The sequence below is a fragment of the Zingiber officinale genome, chromosome 4A (genome assembly GCF_018446385.1).
Source record: "Zingiber officinale cultivar Zhangliang chromosome 4A, Zo_v1.1, whole genome shotgun sequence".
Classification (NCBI taxonomy): Eukaryota; Viridiplantae; Streptophyta; class Magnoliopsida; order Zingiberales; family Zingiberaceae; genus Zingiber; species Zingiber officinale.
In genome coordinates, this window is record NC_055992.1 from 66009155 (window position 1) to 66028868 (window position 19714).

Genomic DNA, 19714 nt, shown 5'->3' on the forward strand with positions numbered 1-19714 from the left:
AAACCGACAAACAATCAAGCATATAGCGGAAATAAAATTAACAAGAATATTTCTTAGTTAAGTTAAGTATTAACTTAACTAAGAACCAGTTTCTTTAATCAATTCTAAATATACAAGAGCAAACTTAATATCTAAAACACTTAACCTAATTATACAACAAGGCTCAAATTAAGTAAAAATATGTAGATTCTTATTAAAGATCTCCTTTCTAGAATGCTTATGGAGGTCGAGAAATCCTTTTAACAAGAATTTAAGTTATAAGTACGCCTAATAATAAAGAGTATAACAACTTAAAGAGAATAAAAGTTACAAAGCCCTAGGTTACCAGTTTAACTTTAAAGAGCGCAAACATAGATCGTCAACAACACGAGAATAGGAGCACTTGGAAGAGTATTTGAAGAAGGAATTGATGAGAAACAAATGCCTCGAGTCTCCTTTTATAAAGCCTAGTCGAACGTTGGATGACACTCTTCCGGTCAACTAAAAGCCCTTTTGGTCTCTTGGAACATGCTCACTCGGCTGCAAACTTTATTCGTTTCAATGATGATTCAATGGACTCTGGTCTTCTAGACTCCCTTCGGGCGCTTGGAGCATGGTCAAACGCCTATCTTGACAATCTTCTCCACATCGCCGGGTTATGCCTACTTCGGTCGCTCGGACACCGAGGTCACTTGCACCTTGCTTCGACCTCTCAGAAGTTTTCAACTCGGTTGAACTTATCTCCACCAAGTTGCTCGAACTCCATCTAGATGCCTAGAACACTAAGTAGCTTCCTGCGATGAAGGTTTCAAACCACAATGGTTACTCGAAACTTAACTTGCCTTGACTGGTACCTCCAGGACATTACCTTTGCCAAGTGCTCAGCCCCCAGCTGACACACCTAGACTTCCACCGCCTAGTTCCTAATTAGGTCTTTCACTATCTAGTTCCTAACTAAGTCTTGCTGTTGTATAGTTCCTAACTAGGACTTGTTGTTGCTTAGTTCCCAACTAGACTTGCCACTTACTGCTTGGTTTTTCTACCAAGACTTGTCCTCTGTCAAGTTAGCTGTACACTTGAAAACATACATTAGATCACAAAACATCCTAATTTTAAACTTACCATACATTAAAACATAAGTTCGATGTGGTGTTTCTTGCACTAACATTTTTGAGGTGCCTACGGACATAATCAAGTTTTGATCAAATCTCGTCGATGACTCTACAATATTGAGGATTTTCAAATCTAGACATGGTTTGAATTAAAGGAGTCTTAACAACCCTTTGGTAGTGTTAGTGAATGAGTATGATAGGCCAAAGTCCTCTAATGAGCTTATGATAAAATATAAGGCAGTGTCAATTTTAGAAACCTACAACTCTCTATCTAGGTTGTGAAATCCATATCTAAGGGCATTGTTACACTCAGGAGGATGCCAAAAGTGCAATGAACTTGGTTTGAAACGAGTTGATTGTTGGTTGCTACTCGGAATATCGTACCGATTCCTCTGTACAAAAATTTTGTACAAGTCCTGAACCATTCCTAACAACCTATTGTTTCTTTAGAAATTAAATTTGAAATCGCAAACAGAACTTGACATTATTGATTCCAAATTCAACTTATCTGTTCTTAGTGGTTTAGACTTGGATCGCAAACGATGCTTAACATTATTGATCTAAATCCACCCATGTTACAAATTCAATTAAATATTAATTTCAGAGATCGACTTCCAGATTAAACATGGCGAGACACTAGGCCTTCTTGGGTATGGGAGCATCCACCACTTCCTAGACAAAGCCTTTCAACGAAATTCAATATTTAATTTCCTTATAGTAACCTTAGGTTTAACCAAAAAGAATAATCGAATCACAAGTTCGAAATAAAAGAAACACAAAATCAAATAAATTCGTTAGCCTCTTGTGTTTGGTATTTCAAGATCTAAATAAAAGGATGAACTAGTTAAGATGGGAAACTAATAACTAGTTATACCTTTTATAGCTTATAGACCTCACGATCTTTTGTCGTATTCCTCTTCTTATCTCGGACGTCGTGTGAGTGATGATCTACCGAGACAAGAATCCACCCAAGCCTCCTTCTCCTTGCAAGTTTCGACCAACAACAATCTTCTAGAGATGAAGAACTTCGGCCACCAACCAAGCTCCAAGGGATGCAAAGAAACAAATCCTCCTTATTCTACTTCTTCTCCAAGCAAAATCCGGCCACCAAGAGTCTCCTAGAGAGTTGATGCCGCCGACCAAAGAAGAAGAGAAAAGGAGGAGAGGATGAGGGCCAGCCACCACCAAGGAAGAGAGGAGAGGAAATAATAGATGTATTATTATGAGGTGAGACACCTCTACCCTCTCTTTTATATTCCTTGGTCTTGACAAATAAGGAAAGTTTAATAAATAAAATTTCCTTATATTCCTTGCCAATGTTTAAGAAGGAAAATTTAATTAAAAATTTCCTTTTCAACCCTTAACGGCCGACCACCTCATTGTCCTCCAAACAAGGAAAGTTTTAAACAAAAATTAAAACTTCCTAATTTGTTTCCGGAAATTTTAAAATAAAAATCTCTTTTAAAAATTCCTTTCATGGTTGGTTATAAAAGGAAACTTTTATAAATTAAAATTTCTCTATAAAACATGTGGATGATTTACAAAAAGGAAAGTTTTCTCTAAAATTAAAATATTCCTTTTAACTACAAATAAGGAAAGATATCAAATCTTTCTCTTAATCTTTTGTAGAAAGCTATAACAGGAAAGATTTAATTTTAAAACTCTCTTTTAAAATCATGAGGATGGTTACAAAAAGGAAAGTTTTATCAAAAAAATTAAAATCTTTCTTTTAATTACAAATAAGGAAAGATATCAAACCTTTCTCTTAATCTTTTGTAGAAAACTATAAAAGGAAAGATTTAAATTTTAAACTCTCTTTTAAAACCATGACTTCCACATAAGGAAAGATTATAAAAAATAAAATCCTTTTAATTTATTGTGGTCGGCCACCTAAGCTTGGATTCAAGCTAGGCCGGCCATACTTCAACCCATCCAAGCCATGTCTTGGCCGACCCTTGCTTGGGCTCCAAGCTTGGCTTAGCCGACCACCTAAGGAAGGGTATGAAGGCGGGTATAGGTGGGTATAAGACTTTATAAATAAGAGGCTACGACAGGGATCGAGAGGAGGAATTGGTTATAGTCTCCCGATGAACTTGAGCTTCCCGTGTTCGCCCTGAACACCCAACTCGAGTTCATCAATAATATCTCATTCCACTAAAGAGTTATTATTGAACTACCGCATCAATCCCATATTACTATATGGGCTCCTTATCATGAGCGTGTTAGTCTCCCTGTGTTTAAGATATAGAATGTCCACTAATTAAATGAGTTACTGACAACTCACTTAATTAATATCTAGCTCCAAGAGTAATACCACTCAACCTTATCGTCATGTCGGACTAAGTCCACCTGCAGTGTTTACATGACAATCCTTATGAGCTCCTCTTGGGGACATCATCAACCTAGATTCCTAGAACACAGTTTCATTCTATAATCAACAACACATCATTTAAATAATACCATTTTCCAACTTATCGGGCCTATTGATTTATCGAACTAAATAACACCTTTTGATAAATTAAAGAAATGAATATTGAGTATATGTGCTTGTTATTATATCATGATTAAGAGCACACACTTCCATAATAACAAAGGTCTTGTTCTTTTATGCAGTCAGTATAAAAGAACTTATCTTAAATGGTCCTGCTCAATACACTCAGAGTGTACTAGTGTAATTTTATAGTCAAGATAAACTAATACCAAATCACACTACGACTATTCCAATGGTTTGTTCCTATCCATCTTAGTCATGAGCTACTGTTTATAATTTATAAGAAATTGATAACATGATCTTCTGTGTGTGACACCACATACCATGTTATTTACAATATAAATTAATTAAACAACTACACTTAGCATATAAATGTAGACATTTGACCAATGTGTTTCTTTATTTCAAAATAAATATTTACAAAAAGCTAGAATTTTAGTATACACTCTAACAATCTCCCACTTATACTAAAAGACTATGCTGTCATAAACGCTGCCATACATCTGATTCCCATTCCTTCAACATGTCGATCAAAAGCTTTCGCCGGAAGGGCCTTAATGAATGGATCTGCCAGGTTATCTGCTGATGCAATCTTGGCGACAACAACTTTTCCTCGCTGTACGATGTCTCGTATCAGGTGGTACTTGCGCTCTATGTGTTTACTCGCCTTATGGGCTCGTGGTTCCTTCGAGTTTGCTACTGCACCACTATTATCACAATAAATTGTGATGATTTTGGGCAAACCAGGAATCACATCTAAGTCCATTAGGGAGTTTCTAAGCCATACAGCTTCTTTGGCTGCCTCAGAGGCTGTCACATACTCAGCTTCCATGGTTGAGTCTGAAACGCATTTCTGATTAACACTTATCCATGCAATGACTCCACCTCCTAAAGTAAACACATAGCCTGATGTAGACTTTAGTTTGTCCCTATCTGATGGGAAGTCAGAATCCGTGTATCCCACAGGGAGCAAATCATCTGCTTGGTAAACTAACATATAATCTCTAGTCCTGCTCAGGTACTTTAATATATGCTTTACAACAGTCCAATGTCCTTCTCTAGGATTACTTTGATACCTGCTAACCATGCCCACGGCAAAACAGATATCTGGTCTCGTGTACAACCTAACATACATTAGGCTTCCGACAGCCGAAGCATAAGGAACTGCCTTCATATCCTCTATTTCCTTTGATGTCTTCAGAGACATCTCTTTAAATAAAGCTACTCCATGCCTAAAAGGTAGAAAACCTTTCTTGGAGTCTTGTATGCTAAAACGAGCAAGGATTGTATCGATATATGAAGCTTGGAACAAGCACAACATCCTTTTCTTGCGATCCCTTATTACTTTGATCCCAAGAATATGTGCGCATTCTCCTAAGTCCTTCATATCGAATTGCTTGGACAACTATACCCTTACTTCCGACAACACTTTGATATTGTTTCCAACTAACAAAATGTCAATCTAGTCTGAAATACCACCGTGTTACCATCACACTTCAGTATACAAGACTCGTGGGACCTTGAATAAATCCATATGATTAGATTACTTCATTAAACCGGATGTTCCAAGATCTTGAAGCTTGCTTCAGTGCATAAATCGACCGATTGGCTTACACACTAGATGCTCTTTGCCTTTTTCAATAAATCCCTTTGGTTGCTTCATATGGATATTTTCTTCAAGACTTCCGTTAAGGAAAGCTGTCTTGACATCCATTTGCCAAACCTCATAATCCATATGAGCGGCAATGGATAAGAGTATCCTGATAGACTTAAGCATGGTCATTGGCGAAAAAGTTTTCTCCTAATCAATTCCCTCTTTCTGAGTGTACCCTTTCGCAACAAGCCTTGTTTTGACGGTTTCCACCTTCCCATTTGTCCCTCTTTTCCTTTTGTAGATCCACTTACATCCAACGACTTTTACACCATTTGGTGGTTCTACTAGCTCTCAGACTTTGTTAGAATACATAGATTCTATTTCAGAATTCATCGCTCTTTGCCAAGATACTGCATCTTTATCTTGGAGTGCTTTGTCATATGTTCGGGATCAGGTTCATGTTCACCAGGGATCAAGTTCAAAGACTCTCCCAAAAACATGAATCTCTCAGGTTGCCTCACAACCCTCCCACTACGACGAGACACTATCTGTAACTGTGTATCATTTGTGACACGTGTTGCAGTTTCTTGTGATATTTTATCTTGTACTGTTGGTACTAAAGTAGGCATGTCCTCTCTCATTTCTTCTGGAACAATTTCACTCATGGGCTTATGGTTTATTACATAATCTTCCTTTAAAAATCGAGCATTGATGCTGACAATAATCTTCTAATTTTTAGGATTATAAAACAAATCACCTTTCGTTCCCTTAGGATATCCTACAAGCAGACAAACTTCTGTACGTGATTCCAACTTGTCAGTATCTCCCTTTAGCACATGTGCTGGATTACCCCATATCCGAATATGACTCAGACTAGGCTTACGCCCATTCCACAATTCCATTGGAGTAGAGGGTACTGATTTAGAAGGTACCATATTCAGAATGTATACTGATGTTTCTAGAGCATATCCCCAAAATGAATTTGGTAATTCTGAATAACTCATCATCGATCTAACCATTTCCATAAGAGTTCTATTCCTTCTTTCTGTCACACCATTCTGTTGGGGTGTACTAGGTGTAGACAATTGGGATTGAATCCCGGCCTTTGATAAATAATTCCTAAACTCTCCAAAGAGGTATTCGCCACCATGATCAGACCGTAGTGTCTTGACACTTTTACCATGACGTTTCTCCACATCAGCCTGGTACTCTTTGAATTTATCAAAGCATTCAGACTTGCGGTGCATCAAGTAAATGTATCTATATCTCGAATAATCGTCTATAAAAGAGACAAAGTATTCGAAACCATCTCTCGTCTGGATAGACTTAGGTCCACACAAATCAAAATGAACCAGTTCTCACACATCTTTGGCTTTATACCCCTTGGCCTTAAAAGGTCTCTTGGTCATTTTACCTTCCAAGCAAGATTCGCAAGTTGGAAAGTTTTCCAACACTAATGAACCCAAGAGTCCATCGGCTATTAGCCTTTGAATCCTACTCAAGTTAATATGACTAAGCCTTAGATGCCAAAGATATGTTTGATTCATTTCCGAAGGTTCCTTTCTCTTATTAGAATTAGAAGATGTGCTATTAATTTCCATTTGTGGGAGTTATTGGATTTAGAGTTTACAAATTGCTAACCAACGTATCAGAATAGATAATTTCTCTATTTTTCTTGATAACACTTTTGTTATCAAAATAGACAGAATATCCATTCTTGTATTGTTTAAAACTGAAATAAAGTTCTTTCTAAAACTTGGTACGTAAAGACAATTTCTCAAAACCAATATTTTATTCCCATAAACATCTCCCAACGTTAGTAGCATTGCCCATGTAAACAGTGATTTCTCCTTCGTGTAGTTATCGGGTTTCACGGAACCCTTGCGAAAGACATGATCGGTGGTTCTCGTATCTACCGCTAGGTGAGATAACACCACTAAACACGTTCAACTACTAGAAAAGATATACTATATTGTTCTCTTCCTACGAGGACGATCCGCCTTCTAATGTGCAAATGAAGCACTTGCCTTTCGGCTTCTTCATTCCTGCTTTTAGTCCAGTACACATCTTGTCTATCGGCCCGATTCTAGTGTCAGAAGAGTTCCTTGAGATTGACATCATGCGTGGCGGTGGCGTAGTCGATCTTGATGTTGCAACACATTTGATATAAAAGCCAAATGTAACCCGCTCCATCTCATCTACCTTGATCCATTATGATACTCGATCTCCTCTTCACTAGAATCACTATTAAGCACATTAAGGCGGACCTCTAACAAGCATCTGAACTTATAACCTTCAAAGATTAGATGATGTCGGTTTCTTTTCCAATCTATGTAATTGGATCAGTAAGTTTGTTCTCTTTCAGTATAATAGCCAGTGTGGGTTGAAAGTCATCCTAAGAATCACAAAAAATTTTTTGGTCAAGAGTCTAAATTTAGAATAATATTGATTCCTCAAACAATATTATTTAAATTTACCAACACCTCAAAACACCGTGAATTTTGCATGCCACGTTAGTGTGGACGTATACAAATTCAAACATTTGTAAGAGGAGATTTTACCCATTAATTTTATTATCTTGTCATCCTAACTTTATGACAAATAAAATTAATAGTTGGTATCCCTTTGGTCACACAAATAATAGCAGTGACTCCGTTGGGGAGGATATTATTAAATGTGTCTAAGTATATACCATTACTTGATACTTAGTCCATTAAATAGGATTGTGCCCCTTTAGTTGGAGAAGATCACGCGCTCCTAAAAAATTTCCTATAACCATCTATAAAGGAAGTTTGACCTAGTGATCCGCAAACAAGCTCATTCGTTGTGGAAGGAGGCGCTCAGAGCCAACACGCAAGTTTGTTGCATCACTTATAAACCAGTAATGGAGACCGTGAAATTTATTTACTAATCCCTCTCCCACTTAGTTATTTAAGGTGAGGAATTTTAACATGCACTCACACACCACAACAAATAAAGCAATAAATATGGAAAAATAATTTTCCAACTATTATAGCCTTTTCTATCACTGTCCTCCGAGTGTTGCCAACCCTAGCTGCTGCCATCTTTAGCTGCAACAATCGGGTCTAGTCGCCGCATCTATCTTGCTTCTTTTTTCGCTGCGCCTCTAGTCCACAAATAGTATCACACCTCGTAAGGATACGATCTGCGACAAAAATAGAATTTTACATATATCGATCCTATATTCCACAAAGGAATGTACATGTAATCTAAATCGAAACAAAAATGTAAAATCCTAAAACTAATACAGCTCCTGCTGTATTTAATACATACAATCATGCACAAACATAAAATGCCCTTGACATGTTCAAGGGTCTAATCACACACAATCACTATAAGCTATAATAGTTGGAGCCTGCAACCACAGAGTTAGCATATCCTACTATTATCCTGCCTAAATTATGTATGACATGTGCATAATTACATTGAAAACCAAACACACAGAGGCAAACCCTAGCTCTGATACCAAATGTTGGTTGCTACTTGGAATATCGTACCAGTTCCCCTGTACAAAAATTTTGTACAAGTCCAGAACCATTCCTAATAACCTATTGTGTTCTTTAGAAATTAAATTTGGAATCGCAAACAGAACTTAACATTATTGATTCCAAATTCAACTTATCTGTTCTTAGTGGTTTAGACTTGGATCACAAACGATGCTTAACATTATTGATCCAAATTCACCCATGTTACAATTTCAATTAAATATTAATTTCAGAGATCGACTTCCAGGTTAAACATGGCGAGACACTAGGCTTTCTTGGGTATGGGAGCATCCACCACTTCCTAGACAAAGTCTTTCAATGAAATTCAATATTTAATTTCCTTATAGTAACCCTAGGTTTAACCAAAAAGAACAATCGAATCACAAGTTCGAAAAACAAAAGAAACACAAAATCGAAAACATAAATTCGTTAGCCTCTTGTGTTTGGTATTTCAAGATCTAAATAAAAGGATGAACTAGTTATGATGCGGAAACTAATAACTAGTTATACCTTTTATAGCTTATAGACCTCACGATCTTCTGTCGTATTCTTCTTCTTATCTCGGACTTCGTGTGGGCGATGATCTATCGAGACGAGAATCCACCCAAACCTCCTCCTTCTCCTTGCAAGTTTCGACCAACAACAATCTCCTAGAGATGAAGAACTTCGGCTACCAACCAAGCTCCAAGGGATGCAAAGAAACAAATCCTCCTTTCTCTACTTCTTCTCCAAGCAAAATCCGGCCACCAAGAGTCTCTTAGAGAGTTGGTGCCGCCGACCAAAGAAGAAGAAAAGGAGGAGAGGATGAGGGTCGACCACCACCAAGGAAGAGAGGAGAGGAAATAATAGATGTATTGTTATGAGGTGAGGCACCTCTACCCTCTCTTTTATATTCCTTGGTCTTGGCAAATAAGGAAAGTTTAATAAATAAAATTTTCTTATATTCCTTGCCAATGTTTAAGAAGGAAAATTTAATTAAAAATTTCCTTTTCAACCCTTAATGCCCGACCACCTCATTGTCCTCCAAACAAGGAAAGTTTTAAACAAAAATTAAAACTTCCTAATTTGTTTCCGGAAATTTTATAATAAAAATTTCTCTTTTAAAAATTCCCTTCATGGTTGGTTATAAAAGGAAACTTTTATAAATTAAAATATCTCTATTAAAACATGTGGATAATTTACAAAAAAGAAAGTTTTCTCTAAAATTAAAATCTTCCTTTTAACTACAAATAAGGAAAGATATCAAATCTTTCTTTTAATCTTTTGTAGAAAGCTATAACAGGAAAGATTTAATTTTAAAACTCTCTTTTAAAATCATGAGGATGGTTACAAAAAAGAAAAGTTTTATCAAAAAATTAAAATCTTCCTTTTAACTACAAATAAGGAAAGATATCAAACTTTTCTCTTAATCTTTTGTAGAAAACTATAAAAGGAAAGATTTAAATTTTAAACTCTTTTTTAAAACCATGACTTCCACATAAGGAAAGATTATAAAAAATAAAATCCTTTTAATTTATTGTGGCCGGCCACCTAAGATTGGGTTCAAGCTAGGCCGACCACACTTCAACCCATCCAAGCCATGTCTTGGCCGACCCTTGCTTGGGCTCCAAGCTTGGCTTGGCCGACCACCTAAGGAAGGGTAAGAAGGCGGGTATAGATGGGTATAAGACTTTATAAATAAGAGGCTACGACAGAGACCGAGAGGAGAAATTGGTTTTGGTCTCCCGATGAACTTGAGCTTCTCGTGTTCGTCCTGAACACCCAACTCGAGTTCATCAATAATATTTCATTCCACTAAAGAGTTATTATTGAACTACCGCATCAATCCCATATTACTATATGGGCTCCTTATCATGAGTGTGTTAGTCTCCCTGTGTTTAAGATATAGAATGTCCACTAATTAAATGAGTTACTGACAACTCACTTAATTAATATCTAGCTCCAAGAGTAATACCACTCAACCTTATCGTCATGTCGGACTAAGTCCACCTGTAGTGTTTACATGACAATCCTTATGAGCTCCTCTTGGGGACATCATCAATCTAGATTCCTAGAACACAGTCTCATTCTATAATCAACAACACACCATTTAAATAATACTATTTCCCAACTTATCGGGCCTATTGGTTTATCGAACTAAATCGCACCCTTTGATAAATTAAAGAAATGAATATTGAGTATATATGCTTGTTATTATATCATGATTAAGAGCACACACTTCCATAATAACAAAGGTCTTGTTCTTTTATGCAGTCAGTATAAAAAGAACTTACCTTAAATGGTCCTGCTCAATACACTCAGAGTGTACTAGTGTAATTTTATAGTCAAGATAAACTAATACCAAATCACACTACGACTATTCCAATAGTTTGTTCCTATCCATATTAGTCATCAACTATTGTTTATAATTTATAAGGAATTGATAACATGATCTTTTATGTGTGACACCACACACCATGTTATCTACAATATAAATTAATTGAACAACTACACTTAGCATATAAATATAGACATTTGACCAATGTGATTCTTTATTTCAAAATAAATGTTTACAAAAAGTTAAGCTTTTAGTATACACTCTAACATTGATGACCTTAGAAATCTCAGAATCATTTGAGCATGACTATTATTCTTTTGGGAAAACTTGGTTACATATTTTGGTAAATATGAAAGTTACGTAGGTTGGGTATTCGGGAAACTTCACTATGCGGTGTAGTATATTGCCAAAAAAAAAATTCAAAATATCTCCCCCACATTCACAAAATTAATCTCCCCATGCATTTACAAAATTAACTAAATAAAATATCTTAAAATAAATGCAATTATTTACATTCTTGCAGATTACAGAATTAACCAAATAAAATACCTAAAAATAAATAAAATGATTTACAGAAGAGATGACTATAAATTTCAATTTACATGTCACAAACTTTAGCTTCATGTCCCTCCAATACTTTCATAATTCAATCTCAAATTCTCAATTCCATCATGAACTCTGCAGCTTAAATGATAACCGAATAAATACATTGCATGTCACAAAATTTAATACAACAACCAAGCCTTATCCCACTAGGGGGGTCGGCTATATGGATTCTTTTACGCCATTGGACTTTATCTCCTACTATATCATCATCTATATTTAAATAAATTTTATCTTGTTTTATTGTTGCTAATTAAGTTTTTTGTCTTCCTCGTTTAATGTGCATATTTGTTATAGTTTCATATTGTCTAATTAAAGCATTTATTGGTCAAATATATGTCCGTACCAGCTTAAACATGTGTCTCAGAGTTTTCTCTCAATAGATGCAACCCATACTTTCTCTTTAATATTTTTATTTATCCTATCCATCATTGTATGCCCACACATCTACCTTAACATCCTCATCTCTCAACTCTCATTTTCATCTCATGTGCTCAAGTCATAACCCAACATTCAACTTTATATAACATAGCAAGTATAACCTATTTTGTAGAAATTTGGTACTTTACTATCACATAGAACACTCGACGTTCTCCTCAATTTCAACCATCATTCTACGTAAGACATTTCTCTCAATCCCTCTATTCTTTAGTAAAAAAGTTCCTAAATACTTAAACCTCATTTCCATATAACTCGTTATCTCCTATTTTAACAATTGTTTCATTATGTCTAATATTGCTAAACTTAAATTCCATATACTCTATCTCTATTCTACTAAACCAAAAACCATTCATTTTTAGTATTTACTCTTTCACATGTCTTATCTAACAAAATAATATTATCTGCAAACAACATGCACTATGGTACCGTGTCTTGGATGTGTTCAGTGAGTTCGTTCTTGATTAATATAAAAAGATAGCGACTTTAAACTGATCCTTGATGTGACCCTATCTTTATAAGAAATATTTCGATTAATCCACCAGAACTCTTCACTCTTGTTGTTACATCCGTATACATGTCCTTAATCAGTTCAATATATGCTACGCTAACTTCTCTTTTCTAGAATTCTCCGTGATTCTGTCATAAGTTTTTTCTAGGTCAACGAATATAATGTGTAGATCTTGCTTTTGTTCATGATATTTTTCAATTAGTTGCCTGAGAAGATGTATAGATTTGATGACCAAATTGATTTTCGGTTACCATGGTCTCCCTAATCATTTTTCTATTACTCTTTCCCAAAGTTTCATGATATGACCCATTAGTTTAATACCTTATAGTTTTCACAATTTTATACGTCTCCTTTATTCTTATATAAGAGAACTAGAGTACTTACCCTCCATTCATCAGATAGTTTTTTTTTCATTTTCAATATCAAGTTAAATAACTTTGTAAGCTATTCAATATCTTATTTCCCAAGATACTTCCATATTTTTATTGGAATATCATTTGATCCAATTATTTTTCCATTTTGCATCATTTAAACCTTGTTTTACTTTTAAAATTTTAATTCTACAATAAAAATTTAAATTTTCATACTCATTTGAACTAAGTTAAATTGGTCACCTAAACCTGCATTAAAAGTTGATGAATTGCTCTTTTATTTCCTTGTTATTTAATAGTACCCTATTACATTCAGCTTTAATACATTTTATTTAGATAGGATCTCTTGTCTTTCTCTCTCGCTTTAACTATTCTATAAATATCTTTTTTTTTTCCTTATTTTGTATCTAATTTTTAGATATAAGAGTTTAAAAGTTTCATTTTTTTACTTCATTCACTATTTTCTTAGTCTTTTGCTGTGCTACTATGTATTTTTTTTTAAAGTTTTCCTTATTTTTACAAGTATATAATGACTTGTAAGATGTTCGTTTTTTTTCACTTTCTCCTTACTTTCTTATTTCACCGCGAAAATTCTTTAATGGTGCATGTCCTTTTGACTTACCGAGTATACTATTGGCTACTATTTTTAACTTTAATAGCATCTTATCTCATGTCGTATTCGAGATATATTTCTCCTAATACTTGTACTTCTACTCTTTCCTAAAATATGTTTTGCTTCCGTCCTTTAACTATTTTAGGAGTTGTGCATATTTTCCTTCTATTGATACTATACTTAAAGGTGTATATTCAACACTACTGACATATGTTGGGTAGTTAAATTTTCTTCTTTGACCTTGCAATTTTTACAAATCTTTCTATTCCTCTATCTAACCATAAGAAAGTGAATTTGCGATTTATTATTCCCACTTTTAAACGTGACCAAGTGTTCTTCTCTTTTCTTAAAAAAACATATTAACTAAAGTCATATGTTATTGCAAAATCTAATATAGTTTTTTTCCTTCTTCATTTCTTATTTCAAACCAATAATCCCTATGCACTTTATCATATTCCTCATTTTTCATTCCGACATTCTCATTTAGATATTCTTCTATGAAAATCATTTTGTTTGATAGAATATTTTGTAATAACTCCTTGAGGTCGTCCCAAAACCTAAATTTGGTGTCTTCATAAATCCTATTTTAGTGCATATATATGTTAATTACATTAATAGTTTCTTTCGTTACTACTATCTTAAGAACTATAATCCTATTCCCCTTTCTAACTACTCTTACAACTTCATCTTTTAACGAACTATCTACAACCATACTTAGTTCATTTCTTGTTTTACTTTTTCATGTGTACCATAACTTAAAAACCCCGGTTATCTATCATCTTTGCCTTCTCTTCTACCTATTTTGTCTCTTGCACACATAAAATATTAATTCTTCTCCAAATCATTGTATCTACTACCTCCATTACTTTACCAGTAACGTTCCTATGTTCTATGTTCCAAATCTTAGACTATTACTTTTTCTATAATATTTGTTTTTTATCCAACTTATAGTGTGAATACTCTTATATATTTAACACTATACCTAAGTTTTCATGGAGATGTAGCGGTCTTACTGATACAGTCGAACCTTGCAATGCGAACTCCTGCATATCTAACACTACACTTGAATTCTCATGGAGAAGTAGCGGTCCTTGCCGACGTGTTTCTTCCAGGGAATAACCTAGCATTAACACAATAGTTTGATGAATTCATTCATTGAACATTTGTCTAAATTCAACGTTGGTGGTAACTTAATGCAACTCTCATCCTTTCTTATCCAGGCTTGGGACCGACCATGGTGAGCTTAAAAAATCTTAATTAAAATTAAAAATAGGCAGTAATCTGAATTATTTAATTGGGTCTATTTGTTTTTATTGGTCATTTAGGATTTGCATCAAATCTGGTTCAGTATTTAGCAAGGCCGTGCTACAAATTGTATTAACTAAAGAGTGTATTATCATTTTCAGAATAATATTCATAACATGTTTGGAATCCTAGTAGGAGATTCAGTCACCAATGGCCTTTCACTCTTTGCTCTACAATTAGTTTACCATTGTTATCCAAAGCCCTATAATATTATTTTACCATATCCATGCTTCATACACTTGTACTCTGTGATTTAGTCATTTGCATTTTTTAAGGTGCTGTAGGTTGATGGCAATTTGAACTTGGATGTGGAGTTTCACCTTCAAGCTGCACTCTATCCTTGTGTAAATTGTGAACAACATTATCAAGTCACTTTTTAAACTCTTTGGCATTGACATTTTTTGCTATACGTAGCTCAAACTTTTGACACATCAAATACTCTTTTTGAGGCACAAAAATTTTCATGCACATGTTCAGTGATATACTCAACTTTTTTTTTTTTGTTTGCATCTAAACCTTTTTTAAAGTTTTTTTTAATGATTGTTTACCATAACAAATAACTTCATTGTATGCTAGATTCATCTTTATGGAACATCACTTGGCGGATTCCTTGCATTGATCTTTGCACAACATCGACCAAGACTGGTTAAGTCCCTTGTTCTTTCAAACACATTTTTGGAGACACACAAGTTTGCAGCTGCCATGCCATGGTCTCCTATGTATGTTTTCTTGATTTCTTTTCTGCAGATTGGATGAAGGTTTAAGTGTTTATTTCAACTATTAGTATTATTGTTAATGGGTTCTTTATATTTTGCAAAAGAAATATAATTGGAGGTGATGTAGCTAATATACTTAATTGGAGGTGATGTAGCTAATATTAGTATGGTCTGCCAAGTAAATTGTTCAATAATCAATCTGAAAAATACTGGTATTGCTGTGGCAAAACTTAGGAAGTTGCAAAAGAAATCATAGATTTGTTTGATGAATAGAGAACTTTGTGTAACATATTTTTTTTTGGCTAAAAATAGTTGTATTAACATGTCTTATTGTTGTTGAGTCTATAAATTTAACTGCCTTTGGACTTTCTTTCTGTTCATATTGCAGTGTTAATTGGACTCCTGCTTTTCTGTTGAAGCGATACTTCTTATCAGGAATCCGTGATGGTTCACATGAGCCATTCATTGCTGACTCTATAGATTTTGTTGTTTGCCAGGTACTTACATACTTTTTGAAGAATGATTAAAATTGATTCCAGTTATATTCTCCATATCATCATTTCATTGCTATTAAACCACTATTTCAACTGATTTAGATGGTTTAAGCATGTTCCTTTTTTACCTTTGTAGAGGTGAGCATTCAGAGTATTGAGTAATGACAACCTACTTTAATAAGACTTTTGTTATTATTTTCTTAAAGGTAGGATATGTCTGCTTGCATTGGTTCGCCAACCTCTCATAATTATCCATTCTTCACGTATTCAGCTACTCTGTTTGGTACAGATGAAACTGCAATAGCTGTGATGCAGCATGTCCTTATTCAGATGCATTTTTTAAATATAAATATCATTGAGTGTTGATTTCTGATCTTGTTAAAGTAAGCATGACTTTGATTGGCCAACAAATCAACATATTTTGCCTAGTTAGGTTATTCCTCTCGGTGAATATTTAAAAACATTTAACATGCAGGTGGAGACTTTATCAAGTGATGATTTATCGTCAAGGTTAAAGTTGAATGTTAATGTTGCATCAGTTGGCTCTCTTTTGCTCTCAGATTCCTTCATCACAATCATGGATGTAAGTTCAGGCCTGATATTGCTCTAGCTTTATGTGTGTTTTTGTAGGATGTAATGATTATGTATGCAACTGAAAAGGTAAGGCAGAAATGCATACAAACACATATAAGCACTGTGCGATGAGAGAATCTACATCATAAGATTGACATGCAGAACGTCTATGCTTCTTTTCCATCCTTTAGTGTTACTTATTTTTAATTGTTTCATATGATGATTTGCAGAGCAGAAGTTGTTTACTTGTACTGCATCCAATTGGATGGTCTTAGAACTATCACATTTCTGAAATAATTAAAAGTGACTTTGTCCGCATTACAACCAAGGTGATGCAATCATTTACGGATTGAATAGCTCTTGCATACAACATTTGAAATTGAATGAACTTGATAAGCTATTACCGAGCTCACTGATTAGTCCTGTTACCAAGGAAGGCTTGTGTGTAACTTTGTATATCTAGTGCGTTTTTTTTTTTTTCGCCTAAGCCTGTTTTGGTGTATTGCCTGAATAGCATGTGCCAATTTGGCTGAACTACTACTAATCAGTATCATTTGGAAGAGGGGAAAAGTCAAAGTGAATTACTACAAATCAGTATCATTAGAAAGAGGGGAAAAGTCAGTTAGTTTTAAAGGAAGAACACCCAAACCCCTTTTCCCCTTTTCTAGCACTGGAGATTCTTCTGTGGGGTTTGGTCATTAGATGACATTCAATACTTATAAAGGATGATTTGCAAACGTTTGCTAGATGTTAGCTTCCTAGATGAAAGTTATCTCGATTCTCATAGTAGTAGTCCTTATCTTGGTCCACATTTGAATTATTCTAAGTGCCTCCCATCATGAGCAATATGCAAATGGCATGCATGGTCAGTAATCTATGAAATGACACTTTATAGTACGTACTAATTAGTGGATTTTCATTGATTTGCCTGTTATAGTCAACTAATTACCTGTGTACCCTTGTATCAGATGATGTATCTCGACCATATGGTTGATACGCATTTCAGTTATTGCATGATATTGTATAACTGTATAAGCAAAATAAAGTTTTGGTTGCAGATTTCCTTGTAAATAAATGACACTTGGTAAGTTTGTGGTTGCCTTAAAACGCAGGGACTCTTTTACACTCATGCAAACATCTAATTGTAAGTTTCTGCATATACTGGAGCGTCATCTAATCACAGCTTCTGTTTCTTCAGACAAATGACTACTGTGCTGTTCCTCAGCAGCTGAAAGACCAAGTGAGTGAAAGGTTTCCTGGAGCTAGACGAGCCATCCTCAAGACTGGTGGTGATTTCCCCTTTCTTTCTCGTCCAGATGAGGTGAACCTATATCTTCAGGTACTGGAAATCTCTAGATTGATTGACTTTGTATTCCAAATTCTGGTTTCTATCACATAGAGATCTCGCAGCTCCATCTAAGACGAGTAGGGGGCGAAGCACAGTTAGATAATCTACTGGGAACTTCAAATGATGATGGCGCTGAGCAGTCCAACAATGATAATAATGGCGGAAACAATTTTGGCAATCTTCCTGGACAAAGGAACGATGGAGCTAATGATAGTGCCTACCAACCTGGAAGTTCTGGACAAAACGGGGATAATAATGGTTTTACTGTAAATAAATTGTCAATATGAAGGAATTCGCGACCTTTCCACTAATCATGCGGGTATTGCTCTTCCATAAAGCTACATCACCAAATAGCTGCATTTTTTGTCACTTGTAAAATATTCCTCGATTTTAGAGATTTTGTTTAACATGAATTTCTGTGCAGTTGTTGTCGGGTTCATGCATACACGTGCACGCATTTATTTTAAAAAACATGGCTCTGAGAAAAATGAGGTGGGCTCATGCTGGGCATGTGTTTATTTTGGTTTTATTTGATGGACAAAGCGAATGCATTGTTTGCCTGCTTGAATTGTAGTTTGTTAAATAGAAAGCTAAGAATTGTGTTATACTTCTTACGGTTCCAAATGAAACAGAATTGTTGCATGTCATCTAGAGATTGGTTGAGCGACTTAAGGGGAGGGGGAGTGAATAGAGTGTTTATAATTCATATTTTTTTCGTTGATCGTACTCATCTACAATACGTTTTTCATGTGTTTTTTTGTGTGGTTCGAAATTTTCAGTTCTTCAAAGCCTATGACGCTTCAATTGATCAACCTAAGTAGCACTGTTATTTTTCTCTCGATCGAACACGTTTTGAAGGTGAAAAAACTTTTTACAATGCTTTTTTCTTTCAATAATATACTAAGTACAAACTAGATACAAATAATAACAAAAAGAATGTAGTAAATAAAGATTACAAAGAATTTAATTACTTGGTTGCTTTGGATTGTTCTTTGGAAGCCTTAGAATGCGGTAGCACTCTCTTAGGTAGCTCCTCCAACCTTTCTCTCAAAGCCTATAATTTGAAATGAGCGGATTTACAATCTTTTATAATTTTCATCAGTTAAGTATTTGTACTTCTCTAACAAACTGTATGCTTTGATCTGATCAATTTCACAAGAATTAGTATGTCGTATCTTTGGGATATCTATTGGTTATTTTTTGATTTTACTGTTAATTGATTGGTCATCATATAACAATTGATTGTGTATTTAGAAGCCGTCTTTCTAAGTTCACTTCTAAACTTTCTGTTCGATTTGGGAAAATCATCAATCGCCTCCATTAGTTGACTGTTGAACTTTCTATTCATTTTAAGTTAAACATATTGTTCATGTTAAAAATATTATTCATTCAGTCGAGTCGACTTTTAGTTGCCCAATGTTGATTTTTGACCTAAATTAGGCTTTTTCCTAACCTAGTTCAGTTCTGAGTTAATTTCCTAGTCAACTGCTACCATTAGTCGGTTAATCAATAATTTTTCTCATGCCAAGGAACTTCCTCATATGCTCAAGGCAAGTGGATCTACTAAAGCTTCATCTATTTCCTTATATTGCCATCTGCCTACAACGACTTTCCTTTGCTTAACTTTAGGTTACCTTTAATGAAATGTCCCTTAAGCTATCTTAAATGCATTTTTTTTTACTCGAATATAGAATTACTTGAATCCATACATAAATTCTAAATTTATCAAAAGTACTCAAATAG

General features: G+C 34.8%; 1 protein-coding gene across 1 annotated transcript in view; it reads left to right on the forward strand.

Annotated features, from left to right (window-relative positions):
• LOC121969965 (maspardin-like) overlaps positions 1-18500 on the forward strand; it is a 32219-nt gene extending 13719 nt beyond the window's left edge. Inside the window, exons 4-8 of the mRNA XM_042520313.1 lie at positions 15417-15559; positions 15945-16053; positions 16526-16633; positions 17822-17962; positions 18034-18500. Of these exons, the coding sequence (XP_042376247.1) occupies positions 15417-15559; positions 15945-16053; positions 16526-16633; positions 17822-17962; positions 18034-18258 (726 nt within the window). The 3' untranslated portion in view covers positions 18259-18500. The remainder of the gene's footprint in view (positions 1-15416; positions 15560-15944; positions 16054-16525; positions 16634-17821; positions 17963-18033) is intronic.
• The last annotated feature ends 1214 nt before the right edge of the window (positions 18501-19714 follow it).